General features: G+C 39.1%; 1 protein-coding gene across 1 annotated transcript in view; it reads left to right on the forward strand.

Annotated features, from left to right (window-relative positions):
- Itga2 (integrin subunit alpha 2) overlaps positions 1-14,143 on the forward strand; it is a 92,446-nt gene that overhangs the window by 35,929 nt on the left and 42,374 nt on the right. Inside the window, exons 3-7 of the mRNA XM_005082774.4 lie at positions 1,935-2,044; positions 5,648-5,739; positions 9,130-9,244; positions 9,390-9,517; positions 12,681-12,829. Of these exons, the coding sequence (XP_005082831.1) occupies positions 1,935-2,044; positions 5,648-5,739; positions 9,130-9,244; positions 9,390-9,517; positions 12,681-12,829 (594 nt within the window). The remainder of the gene's footprint in view (positions 1-1,934; positions 2,045-5,647; positions 5,740-9,129; positions 9,245-9,389; positions 9,518-12,680; positions 12,830-14,143) is intronic.

Raw genomic sequence — 14,143 nt, forward strand, 5'->3', positions numbered from 1 at the left:
GTGGTCATGAAGAGCACCCAATCTGCTCATGCATGCCTGCCAAATGCCACCAGTAGTCCCCCACCATTAAAATAAATATGGTAAAACTTTACATCCATCACTCAGATCACTGACTTTGCAAGAACCTTAACCTGTGTGCCTAATGTGATTGAGATGTTTATTACAAGTAGCATTTTAATAGGTAATGCTAAATTATCTGCTTATAAGAGGACAGATTTTTTCAGTTGTGACCTTAATCAAACTTAATTGAATTAAAGTATTCAGAATGCTCTCTAAGAATAATTATATGCAATGAATAATGTAATTTTAACGTTGAAGTAGATCTTCAATCTTTCATGCCTATTTTTGCAATCTTTGATCATTTGAACATTTGTTTCACAGAAAAGATTAATTTCTGTCCTTCATCTCTCTCACATAATTGTTTTATTGGTTATTATATTAAACAGTTATGCTGGATTTAGTAGATAGGATCTTTCTTAGATTTCTATGTATCTACTATATAACATTTAGCATAAAGCACAAGTATAAATGATAATAAATTATTAGCAAAGAAGGCTCATAGAAATGGAAATATTTCATAGATAATCTTCTCAACTTAAAAAAACAACTAACAGTAAAGCAAATGTGCTTCTTTAACAACTGGATGTTATACAATATATAACATGCTATGGCCTCTGAAGATTAAGCTGATCAGGTTGGGCAATAGCACAGTTGGCAAAGTGTTTATCTCACAAATATGACCCTGAGTCTCAAAACCCATGTAAAAATGCTAGGCATTGTGACTCACTCATTATCCATGCTAAAGAGGAAGAGACAGGTGGATCCTTGGATCTTACCTGGCCAGCCACTGTGGCCTAACTGAGGAGTTCCCAGCCAAGGAAAGACCCTGTCTCATAGGAGGTGGATAGTGTTTCAGGTTATCTTCTGCCCCCACACACACACGCACACACACGCACGCACACACACGCATGCACACACACGCACGCACACACACACACAAATACTCACATACATCTGTACACACATGCATAAAAGAGAAATGATTAAAGAGTACATGGTTTCTTTCTATTCAGTACCATATGAGTGTGCACATGTACTGAGTATTTCTGTAGGGAGAAGCAGCATAGTCCCTAAAAGGGAAACGAAGTTAACCAAAGGAAGGATGTGAATACCAGACTCATCTTGTGTTCTAGATATGCACCCAATATTGCAATCAGTAAGGATATATCCAAGACACGTGCATTCAGTATTTCTGCTAAGCATCCTTGTTATATAGGTAGTAACTATAAAGCCATCTAGGTAACTCATATGCTGCCTAATAACACAATCCATGGCAGCACTTAAGACATAGAAAGAACTCCAAAAATGTTAGTTGTAGCTCTTAGGTACGAATTAATATGATGCCATTCTTCAGCACTATGCCAGCACATGCAGTGTGTCTAGCTACCTGTGCCCTTCCTGTACTTAAAATGCTGCTTGCATATTGACATGTGTTCTCAGTATAAAATATGCACTGAATTTTAGAGACTTTGTAGGGGGAAAGTACAAGCAGTTCACTGAAATAGCTTATGTTTACTACATGCAAGTTGTTATTATGTGACGTTAAAAACATTAACATTAATTTTGACTGACACTTTTATTGTATTAATGTGACTGACTAGCAGAAAACCTGAAATTATTTGTGTAACTCATCCTGTGACAAACATTATGCTTTTCTAGCTGCTGTAGAGAGACACCTCATGGTATTTTGTAAAGTAGCCTCTTCGCATTCATTAAATGTCCTGATCAGCTATGAGGATAGGAAACAAGTCAAATTATAACTGAACACATTTGAGCTATTAATTTTAAATGTGATGTTGCTGACCTGTGGTCAGTTTTCTCTTTAATAAGCTGTCCATACCACACTGTGACTCATGAGAACATCCTGTTTCTAGGCTGCTGGTTGGGTCACCATGGAGTGGCTTTCCCGAGAACAGAATGGGAGACGTGTACAAATGCCCTGTTGATGTACCCACTTCCCCGTGTGAAAAGCTGAACCTGCAAAGTGAGTGGTACTTAGCAACTCAACTCCTTACAAACAGCAATATTTCATTTGTCATCAACTCTGACAAAACGACAAAAAGATCCCACTTTTTTCTTAAAGAAATGTGGATAGCTTTATGCCTTTGTTTATTTAAACATATGGCTATCAGTTTGTATCCAAAATTTTAAATGAGTTTGAAGACCTGGTTTAACAAATCTTCCTGAGTGATGTTCTTCCTTCTGGGTCATTCGCCTTAGACCATTTACTGGTTTCTACCACTTTTGTTTTCCAGATTATGGCCGGAAATCTAAGACTATCCATATTTCTCTTTCCCCTCTTTGCAGAATAAGTCATTATGTACAAAAACAATAGTTCTGGGGCTGAGGTTGAAGACTCCAAGAAACACTATGTATTTCAGATTATGCTGGAAAACTACATTCCACTTAAAATACACAATTTAAACTTATTTGCTATTTTATTTACTACATTACAGGTGTATTATATTACAATGCAAATATTTAATGAAGATATAGACTAGAATACTAAATGAGTAATATCCCACACAGTATTTCCTGAAGGAAGTAAGAGAGTATTAAACTGTATGGTTAATCCCTCAGTAGTGCCATGAGAACACAGACATTGCTGAGCCTGAGTCCTCCCAAATGAAAGAATAAAAGGAGAAAAAAGTGTTGTTAGAAAACTCAGAGGGAATAAGGATTTCAAGTCAGATATCAAGTATTAGAAACATGGCTGGAAATTGGCTCAGTCAGTAAGGTGCTTGCCTTGCAAACACAAATACCTGAGTTCAATCCCCGAAAGTCCTGTAAAAACAGTCAGCCATGCACTACCTGGATGGCAAGGAACCAGAGGCAGGATAGCCGAGAGTCCCAAGATAGAACCAAACACGCCTGGAGAAAAAGAGCAATGAAATGATCCCTAATGATGTTCTGCAGTACTCATAGAGCAGTGCCTAGACCAGTGGTCAGCAGAGGGGTTTCATCCAGCAGCCATTGCGAGCATATGGCAGAGACCCACCGCCAAACACTTGATGGACCCAGGGGGACCCTGAAGAAGAAGGAGAGAAAGGATTGCAGTAGTCAGAGGGCTTGAGAATACCACAAGGTCTCATAGGGACTCATGAGGACTCACAGAGACTGACGTGACTAACACCAACCCTGTACAGGTCTGAGCTAGGTACTCTGCATATACCTTATGCTGTTCTTGTGGGACTCACAACAGTGGGAGTGGGAGGGTATCTCTGACTCTTTTGCCTGTGCTTGGGACTCTTTTCCTTCCACTGGATTGTCACATCCAGCCGCTATATGAGGATTTGTGCCCAGTCTTATTCTATCTTTGTTAGGCCGTGTTGGGTGGCTATCCCTGGGAGACCTGCTCTGTTTTTTTTTTTTTAAGGAAAACAGAAGGAGTTGATTTGGGGGAGAGGGAAGGTGGCAGGGAGGACTGGAAGGAGTGGAGGGAGAAGAGACTGCCGTTGGGATGTAATGTATGAGAGAAGAATAAAAGTTAAAGAAAAAATTAAAACAGTCATGTGTAAAGAAGTCAGACATTGTAAAAAAAAAAAAAAGTCAGGCACGCTGACTCAGACTTACAAAAATAGCAATGGGAAGTTGTAGGCAGGTGGGCCTAGCTCAGTGGTCAGCCAGTTCAGCTGAATTAATCCAGTAATAAACCCTGTCTAAAAAGAAAAGGTAGAGGGTGGCTGAGGAACAACACCCACACTTGTCCTCTGGCTTCCACATGCAGGCATGCACAAAGACCACACACACACACACACACACACACACACACACACACACACACACACACACACACATTAGAAAAAAAGAACAGGAGTGCTCCTGACATAGCTCTACATGACACATTTATAGCATGATTTCATCCCTGCAGTAGGTGCTATACAAGCATATTTTAGTGAGCCATGCGGTCAATGATGTCAAATGCTAGAGATTGAAGTGTGAAGTCCGAGTAACCATTTTCAGTTTATGTAAAAGGGATGTGGGTGATAGAGCTCTAAATGCTCACCGAATATGGAAGTGGTATTCAAAATCTTCACTGAAACAACTGGGTATGTAACTGAATGGTAGATCAAAGAAAAAGTGAGGGCCTGTGTTCAATCCCCAGCATTACAGGGAAAACAACAACAATAACAAAGAAAATAAATACCACCAATTTTATTCTACCACCTCAATCCATCGGGTCATCTTAGTGTTTGAACATTTAGGTGGTGGCTTTCTATCTGCGATCAGTGTCTTCCCACCACCCCTATCTTTTAATAAAACCTGGAGATTTAAACATTGGGGCTTACTTTTGGGCCAATTATATTGTTTGCATGGCCCAGGAAAAATAACCCTGTTGATTTGTAGCTGAATATTCAGCAAAACAATCATAGAAGGTTTTGAATAAAACACAGGAGTTAAGAGGAAACATGTGCACATATTTTAAGCTAACACATGAACTGGCACATTGCCTTATTAGCAATATGTTTACACAAAAATAAGAGCATATACATAGGAGTTTCATTGTTTTCTTTCTGTACCAAATAAATTCTTACTCTACCAAAACATATGTAACTAATAGGTATGTGCCCAGTGTGGCTATGAGGTTAAAAAAAAAGAATAAAGATTTTAGAAAGAACCAAGTACAGGATTGATAGCCAGCCTCCATTTCTAGAAGTTAGATGATACAGGAGAGGTGGGAAGACAGCTCTGTGGGACAACAAGACTAAGAATTCTTTCCAGAAAAAAGACAGAGAGTGTGAAGGGGTGGTATAAATGAAGTGGGGATTGGCCAAGGACAGTGCAGCATTTATGTAGCCAGAGAAGTGTCACCAGTGCCTGGAGAATGAGTCTGAGGAGAAATGCCCCTCTTCTAACACGGAAAGGAAGGAGGGAGGCCTCCACGTGACCCTCGTCAGTGCTGAGGAACCAAGGTCACAGAGAGCGTGATTCATGGCACAGTGTGTTAGCTTCTCACTGAGACTGGCAGAACAAGTGTTGGATTGGAGGAAGGCTTCTTCAAAGGGAGAGAGAAGTCTAACAGCAGTCTTCCTGGGACATGAGGGAAACAATCCCACTGAGGACTAATGACAGTAGTGGCAATGGCATGCTTGGCACCTGAGAACACGTAAACCATGTTGATGTCATAGCTTGGAGAGACAGATTCACTTCTTATTTTATCTGGCTTATCCCATTATTTCTTTTTGAAATTCTGTTTTGAGTTCAGGTCTATCAGGTGGTATTCATTAAGAGTATTTTAAACAGTCCCGATCTAAAAACAAGCAAACAAGGAAGCAGGAGGCAAGGTCACAAACAGAAATGCATGGTGCCCTCACTGTGCGTTTTGTTTGATGAAAACATTGTCCTTTTAAACACACATATTTAAATGCCCTGCCAGTGCTGCTGCCTAACTGCCTCCCATACAGGAAATAGCTGGGAGTGACCGAAGACACCATATCCCCCACTCATCATGATACAATGCTTGTTTCCAGATAGGTTATGCTATACTCAAACCTATGTAAAACATGAGTCTGCCTATTGGTTTTGTTATAGCCTTACCTGAACGATAGATATTTAATATTTTAAAACATCTCTTTCTCTCCAAAAGATTCGGCAAGCATCTCAAATGTTACGGAGATAAAAACCAACATGAGCCTTGGTTTGACTCTCACCAGGAACTCAGGAACCGGTGGCTTTCTAGTGAGTGTTGTCCTCTCAGATCTTCCTTCCTCTGGAGAGAATTTGTGGTCAGTCTCGTCCTGCCATCTTAGCAAATGCAATCTGGAGATTTAAACATTCAAGTTTGCTTTTGGATCAACTGTGCTACTTGGATAACCAAGGAAACATAACAGTGTTAATGTGGAGCCTTCTTGAGTATTCAGCAAACCATGGGATGTCTTGAATGACATGGGAAGTCTAAGGACAAGAAGCCCTGCGAGGTGTGCTGAGAAGGTGTGGATACCATTAAAATCTCAGGTCTGCTTCCTCGAGGAGCATGCACAGGCGCCTTCCATTCTGCAGCCAGGGCTCAAAGCCAAGGCATGCTTCTGTCTTTAACCAGTGCTGTAAGGTCGGGCTACTCGGCTCCTATGTAAAGTGAGGCGCTGTCTCTCATGTCATGTGTTTGCTAGCAGAGGAAAATTTCTCAAGGAAAAAAGACTTTCTGAGCTTTGACTTAATATAGGAAATTGCTAAAAATATGTGATTATACAGTGAAAAAATCAAGTTGAAAGACAAGTAAAAACTAAATCATATTTGAAATTTCCTCTGGCTCATATAAAAATGTCCTAGTTAGACAGGTCTGAAAATTTGTCTTCAAAAGACCAGGTTGTCTGTGCAATTGAGATACTCACCTAAAATCTTGCTAAAAAAACTTGATTTTAGCCAATATTGTCATTTAATTTAGAATAACAAATGTTTACATTCATAAAAACTTATTACCACTAAGTCAATTAAATATTGATTATCATATGTGTCAAATCAGTGTATAAATGACTATTTCAAGGTGTCTTTGTGCTGTGTTGTATTCTGAGATTTTAAGAATAGACTTGATTTGTTTATTCTTGCAGTTGACTAAATAGCTTGCGAATTATGGATTGTAGATGTATATTAAAACTTTTAATCCTTAATCCTAGAAAAGATAATAAATTTTAACAAACTCCAAATGAATTATTAGTGAGTGTAAGGGAGCCGGGAGGAGAAAGAGACCCAAATTTCTTTACACATTTAAAAGGTCAGCGTCTCAGGCTCCTCATAAGAATTATGTGAAGAAGACTGGCAATCATCACATATTTCTGAACCTTCTTAAGTTCTGGGCTTAAAGCAAGAATGTGTTGGCAGTAACAACTGGCATACTGTAACTTCAGCTTCTTAATTCTGTTTTCCATTGCTTATGAAAAAGAACTTCTATTCTTGCATACATCATGAATTATCTGCCAAGATGATAAAATGATGGGGGATGCACACGTGGGCATGAATTATTGTCATCTACTCTGTGTGTGCGTGCGTGCATGTGTGCGTGAGTGTGTGTGTGTACTAGCCAGAAGCAACAGTGACTTTTTCCTAATTGTCAAAATGTTCCAGTTGTTATGGGAGGGAACCCATGCTTGCCCACTGAGCATGAAATGTGAGCACAGCTGCTAGGATTCAGCCACTGACAGTTAAGCTGGGTCAAGTGAATTCCTTTTGCTTTTTCAGTTACTCCCTATAAGTCCACACTTTTCTATTCAGTTTTAATAACTTATCTGTCCATAAGTTCAATGATCTATGCATGGGTCACAGTTTTACATAGTATGAAATTCTTTAGGTAATGTTTAGCATCTTTAGACTTGACCTCTCTTACCGAATTTTTCTCTTTTCCTCTAGAAAATTTAATATTGGAGAGTCTAATGTGTACTGCGTGCTTTAATCACAACTTAATCCATAGTTCTCAGCACTCATCGAATGGCTGTTGTAAAGAACAGAATTGGTGCTGTGTTTATGGAGATAGTAGGAGTTAGTGTATGTGTGCTTTAGACAGGGAGGTAAATACTATCCAGCTAGGGACCTTGAAGCTCAAAGTAAAGAAATAGTTATTGCAAGGTTAAAAGGTAAGCAGTTCATTACACCACTTGTGCCAATTAATTTGGTAATGGATTAATTTTAAAATAAAGGGGTTTTACTCAAAATATGCTTTCATCTGAGAAAGAAAAAAAGGTTTTAAAATGCAGGGTGAGCAGGGACACAGAGGTCTACCCCTGAATGGAAGAAGTGTGGGTTTTGTTTGCCATGGTAGCCATGCATGACACAGGCACTCTTGCCTGCCCTTAGAGGCAGTTGGGGTTTTGGGTCCTATCGAGAAGTCCTACATGAACAGGGCAGGAGGAGACCCAATGCCCAAATGACCACAGTGATGTGGTAATGCACCAATGGCTCCCCATCCTTGACTTTTTTCTGAGTATTCTGTATCTATGGATCATTAAGCAGTCAATCTTTACAATCAAACAAACAAAAGGACATGATTGTCTTCATTTTATAAATGAGTCACATGAGATCCACATAATCTGAGAGACAAAAAGTCAACTTTGCATTCAGTTTTGCGGGTTTGGTTTTGGTTTGGTTTGGTTTGGTTTGAATTTTCCGGATTGTGTTTCTCTGTGTGTAGCCCTGGCTGTCCTGGAACTAGCTCTGAAGACCAGGCTGCCTCGAACTCACAGAGATCTGTCTGCCTCTGCCTCCTGAGTGCTCTGGGATTAAAGGCATGTGCCATTTTCTGGCTCCGCATTCAGTATTTTACTGAGATTTTCTAGTAGTAGTTTGGTGGGGGAATCCCAAGGTCTCTCTGTCTACTGACAACTACCCCTGATGGCCCTGTCTGTCTTCCTGAAGGCCCACCATGAGGCAGCACGTCTGTTGTTTTCTTTATCATCTTAGACTTCCCAGAGGATGGTCACTCAAAAGCATTTTAAGAAGATTTTTGAGAGTTTGTTTTAGTGAATGTTTGCAGAATGTATGTCTGTACACCAGCTGCATGCCAGGGCCTATGGAAACCAAAGGAAGGTGTCAGATGTCCTGGGACTGGAATTATAGAAGAGTGTTAGTTGCCATGTGGAGAATGGGAATTGAATCTGGGTCCTCCGGAAACAGAAGTGCTTTTAACCACTGAGCTATCTCTCCAGTCCTTCCAATTGCTTTTTGGACTTACTAGATTTGAAAACAGAAAGTGCTGGAGAGATGACTCAGTGATTAAGATCACTGGCTGCCTTTCTAGACCTGGTTTCAACTCCCAGAACCCACCATCCTCTTCTGGCCTGCAAGGGCACTGGGCATAAAAGTAGCACAAAAACATACATGCAGATAAAATATATACATATACATACACACATATATACACACATATGTGTAAATATATATGCATATATGTATATTGTGGACATGCACATATATAATGTGTGTATATATGTATGTATATTCACATGTGTGTGTGTACATTTATGTGTTTGTGAACCCTAGTATCTTGGGAAAGAATGGATATGGTGTCTTAATTCCATAGAATGAGAGGTGAAAGCTACATTTCCTGTGTATGTACAGTATTTTCTCCTTTCTTTGAAGACCTGTGGTCCTCTGTGGGCACATCAGTGTGGAAATCAGTATTATGCAACTGGAATTTGTTCAGACATCAGTCCAGACTTTCAGTCCCAGGCCAGCTTCTCACCTGCAGTTCAGGGTAAGATCTGAGTGATGCCTTACAATTAAAGGGAGGAGGGGGGGTCAAGTGCAACTCAACCTCTCTGTAATTTCAAAGTTTATGTAGTTGTGAAGTTTGACTTATCTTTGGAAAATGTGTTCTTTTTTCATCTCTTCCTGTCTAGCTTGCTCTTCCCTTGTAGATGTTGTAGTTGTATGTGATGAATCAAACAGTATTTATCCCTGGAATGCAGTGAAGAATTTTTTGGAAAAATTTGTTCAAAGCCTGGATATCGGACCCAAAAAGACTCAGGTAAGGGCACCAAAAATCATAAATGAGCCCATGGCTTCAGGGAAAATGATTTAGATGTGAAGTCTTAAATTTTTCATTTGTAAATATTCATTGTAATGAATTTAATGATGACCTGGGAAATTAATTGAAACATTTACTTCTAAGGTCAGTATTCGGCCAATGGCTTTATTTAATGTTGTTGATTTTAGTTTTATTTTTGACAGAGTCATCAAAAGAATAGTGTATAGCATTTATGTCTCTTTTAAAAGCTGCTTATTTTAATTCTTTAACCCGTGAGTTTACTTATAATACACTTAGGGGAATAGAGTGATGGCTTAGTGATTAAGAACACTTGCTGTTTTTGCAGAGAACAGAGGTTCAGTTCCCAGCCTACAACTCCAATTCCAGCAGATCCAAAGTCCTCTGTTATCTATAGGCACTTGTACACACATGGTACACATATGTTCCCATAGGCACACGCATATACACATAAATATAAAATAGTGAATAACATGTTTTAAAATTGGATGTATATTTTTCCCTATAACCATTTTGATCAATTGTGAATTCCTCTTGTTTATACCTTGTTTATAAAGAGTTATCTGAATTCTGTGAAATTTAAAAATAGCATAATTCTGATATTAGTTTATAGCTTTTTGTTTATAAACTAGTAAATCTGACTTTTACATAAGAGAAAGAGTTTTCAATAATTTGAAATCATTTTCCATGTTTTCAGAAATCTCAATTGGATGTTATTTATCTTCTTTTTGTTTTGTTTTTTATATTTTATTTATTTATTTATTTTACATCTAGACTACAGTTTCCTCTCCCTCCTCTCCTCCTAGTCCCTCTGTGCCCCCGTCTATTCCCACCCACTCCCAACCACTCCTCCTCCCTTTCTGTTTAGGAAAGGGCAGGTCTCCCATGAGTATCAACAAAACATGGAATATCAAGTTGCAATAACACTAAGCACCTCCCCATGTATTAAGGTTGGGCAAAGTGACCCAGTATGAAGAGTAAGGTCCCAAAGCTAGTAAAAGAGTCAGAGACAGCTCTTGTTCTCACTGTTATGAGTCCCATAAGAAGAGCAAACTATACAACTGTAACATATATGCAAAGGTCTGTGCCATGCAATTTTCTTGATTAAGGCACCCAAACTGCAGGCATGAAAGTTTCATGATTCCCCAAGACTAAGTGCATGCATTAAAAAAAAGCATGATAGCTATATTCCACACTACTCAGGAAATAAAGGCAAGAACAATTCTGGAAACGAAGATTCTGAGTCTGACCTGGACAATATAGCAAGACCCTATGGTGAGGGAGAGAGTAGGGTAAGGAGAGAGAGAGGAGGGAGGAAAATTCCTGCACATTTCGAGATTCCTTTTTTCACCATGCTCCTCATTTCTTTTTCCAATTCCTGACTGGTCCTTCTGGCTGGAGCAGCAGTATCCCCAGGGTGCAGTTCTCTGCTTTGCCAGTGCACATTCTAGCTGACATCTGATAAGACAGCACCTCATATCTAGCAACAATTACTGGGATAGCTTTCCCTAGTCTTTGCAGTAATCTTTACTGAAAATTCACTTTTTTAGTTTCCTATAAAATATTATAAATGTTTTAGGTAGTGGTGGTCCATGCCTTTAATTACAGCACTTGGGAGGCAGAGGCAGAAGCAAGTGGATCTCTGTGAGTTTGACATCAGTCTGGTCTACAAAGCAATTTCCAGGATGGCCAGGGATAGTGGTACATAGATTAAACCTGTCTCAAAAAACTGTATGTATGTATGTATGTATATATATATATATATATATATTATATATATTGATGTTGATTTTCTATTTCCATACCAGGGGAGTGGGTAAAATGCCTTTAGAGGTCATGGAAATTCCACTATGGATTTTTAATAGAAAATTCTATTAATGAAGACTACATATCACATTGGTTTCTGGAGAACAAGATTTTTAAATCTCCTTAAGAAGAAGTTTTCCCCACTTGTCTGTTTCTTTCATGTCTCAGTTACCATACCTGTCCCAGATGATTTAAATTCTCCAGACTTCATGACACAATGTGTCTTCCTAGCATAATCCACTGTTTCCTCTATAGAGGAAGCCGAGTTCAGTCTCGCTTCATATGGCCCATATTTAATATACACCTCATCTTTAAACCGTATTCTGCACTCATGTCTATGGCTATGTCATCGAAGTCGTATGTGACTGACATCCTAAGTTAGTTTTGAATCAGTTGCACATCTTATCTTAAAGGAAGATGTCCAGGATGATCACTGTGTTCCTCATGACTTCCCAGTGACTGTCATGCCACCTCCCAAGCAAAATGACAAATTGGACACAGCAATCAAGGGCCATCCTACCTCTTCCCTTATAGCCTTACATCAGAGAGACTTGTGTCTTTCAGAGAGCCCGTACCATATATCCCTATTTCCTGCTTAGACAATTCCATCTCCTGGGCTGGGATAATTCTTTTAATGCTCAGAAATAGGCATAGTGATATAAAGATGTGAGTTTCTTGATGTAAAGGACTGGAAACTCTCCCCCAGAAACCTTGTTCAGAAGTTTATCTTTCTGTTTGCTTTTTCAAATAAGGTTCTTTCTATTGTTTGTCCTCTGAAGGATAGAGGTTCCCTGCCCACATGCATATCTAACACCCTTACTCCAACAATATTCAGTCTCACAATATGGGAAATCTAATAGTCAATTAAACTGAGCACACAGCTAAGGAATACATGTGCTTTTCTTTAATTCAACACCGCCTCTGTTACAAAACTGCTCACAACTAATGATATGTTACCCTCCATCTATGATTGCTTACAGATGATTTCAAGCTAGTATCCACTGACAATTAGAAAGTTTATATATTTGTATCTATTTCAATATTTGTGTCAGAAAGCTGAACCCAATATTCTTTTGCATTAAATATACTAATGAAGTGCTTTAAGTATCTATGGCTATTTCTGTAACAGGTCATCTTGCTTGGCAGTCATGCTCCTATTACTTACTGAAGACCTCTAACAAAGACACTTCCAAAGGAAGAAGAAGAATTTTCACGCACAGAATTGAAATTGGTTCCTTTAAGCTATCAGACTACACATCTAAATTCACCTTTCTTGTCATATTGGCTAAATATAAGTTGTTTATAAGCTAATGAAAATGAATAAACTTCTCTTTTTAAGGTGGCTTTAATTCAATATGCCAATAGGCCAAGGGTTATATTTGACTTCAACACTTACAAAACCAAAGAGAAAATGGTTGAAGCCACATCCCTGACCTCCCAAAATGGTGGTGACCTCACAAATACCTTCAAAGCAATTGAATTTGCAAGGTAAGTTTTGATGCTATTAGGTCAACACTTTGACAATATAAAAGTAAAAAACTGGGGGGATAGAAAAGCCAAAAGAAAAGTAACAAGGGCAAAGACAAACCTGAACTTTCTGTGACATGTGTACCTTGACATGTCACAGAGGAAATGAAGCTACACACCATGGTCTGGGACAGTCAGACACATGATTTTTTCATGAATTACATAAAATACAAAGGTCTTAGATTAAAGTAGTATGAAATAAAACAACCTATAACTGTTTGCTAATATTAACTTCAAACAAATTAAGCTAGTATTTTGTATACATTAATGAAGTTCATGGTGTATTAGACACAAAAAATCTGAATGTTGAGAGTATTATTCCTGCTGCAACATACAGGGATTATGAAATTTACAACTGCATGGCATCCGTCTCTTCCTTACCTCAGTTTCTTTTTCTATTCTGTCAGTTTTACTAGACACTTTATTAAATGCCCGCCTGTCATTTTTTAAAATGAGAATAACATGTTTGCCCTTAAGCCTGCTTCCAGTCTTTTCCATCTCCTATTTTTATTCTTTCAAAAGCCATTAAAACAAGTTGTCTGAGTTGTCTCGCCCCTTCCTTGAAGCCTGCATCTCTGCCGCTGGGTGAACATGGTCCCTGCATTAGCTTCCCTAGTGTTCTTGCTTCAAGCCCACCACCCTTAGCTCCTCTCAGCATTTGATAAGGACAGACATACACAGATGTTCTGAATTCAGTCTTCATTGAACACCATAAACTCTCAGATCCCCACCAACTCCGGCCTATTCATTGGCTCCTTCTCCTGGGTTTTCTTCACTGCACGAAGATCTCTTGCCTCCACAGTCCTCTCTACTAGGAATAATGTCCCTACTCTTGGTGTGAGGACCAACCCTATGTTACCTCTTTAAGTCTCTTCCCAAAGCCATTGGGCATCTCACTGAAGTTGAGCATCTTTATTGGGAGTTCCCTGTCAGAAATTTCACTATGTCCTAAAGCAGCCTCTTTCCTTTCCCTCACTGCTCACGATACTCAGTGTTACCTCTCCTCTTCCCACTTCCGCTTAGACACATACCATCGCATTTGGCATGTCTATCTCTTTGTGCCCTCGTTTTCTCTGTGTGTATCCTGAAGTTGCTGCTTTCATCAACTAGTGAGATTTTCTTCATATGTCTCAAAAGACACTGTCCATAAGTAAAATAAGATTGGCGTTGTCATTCCTGTCTCTAGCTCTTTGAGGGCTTGACCATCTCGAAAACTGCAGGCCATAAAAATGAGTTACCTATCTTTAAGTGGGGCACCCTTTCCAGTCCAGTAAC

The sequence above is a fragment of the Mesocricetus auratus genome, unplaced genomic scaffold, assembly GCF_017639785.1.
Source record: "Mesocricetus auratus isolate SY011 unplaced genomic scaffold, BCM_Maur_2.0 Super-Scaffold_100020, whole genome shotgun sequence".
NCBI lineage: Eukaryota > Metazoa > Chordata > Mammalia > Rodentia > Cricetidae > Mesocricetus > Mesocricetus auratus.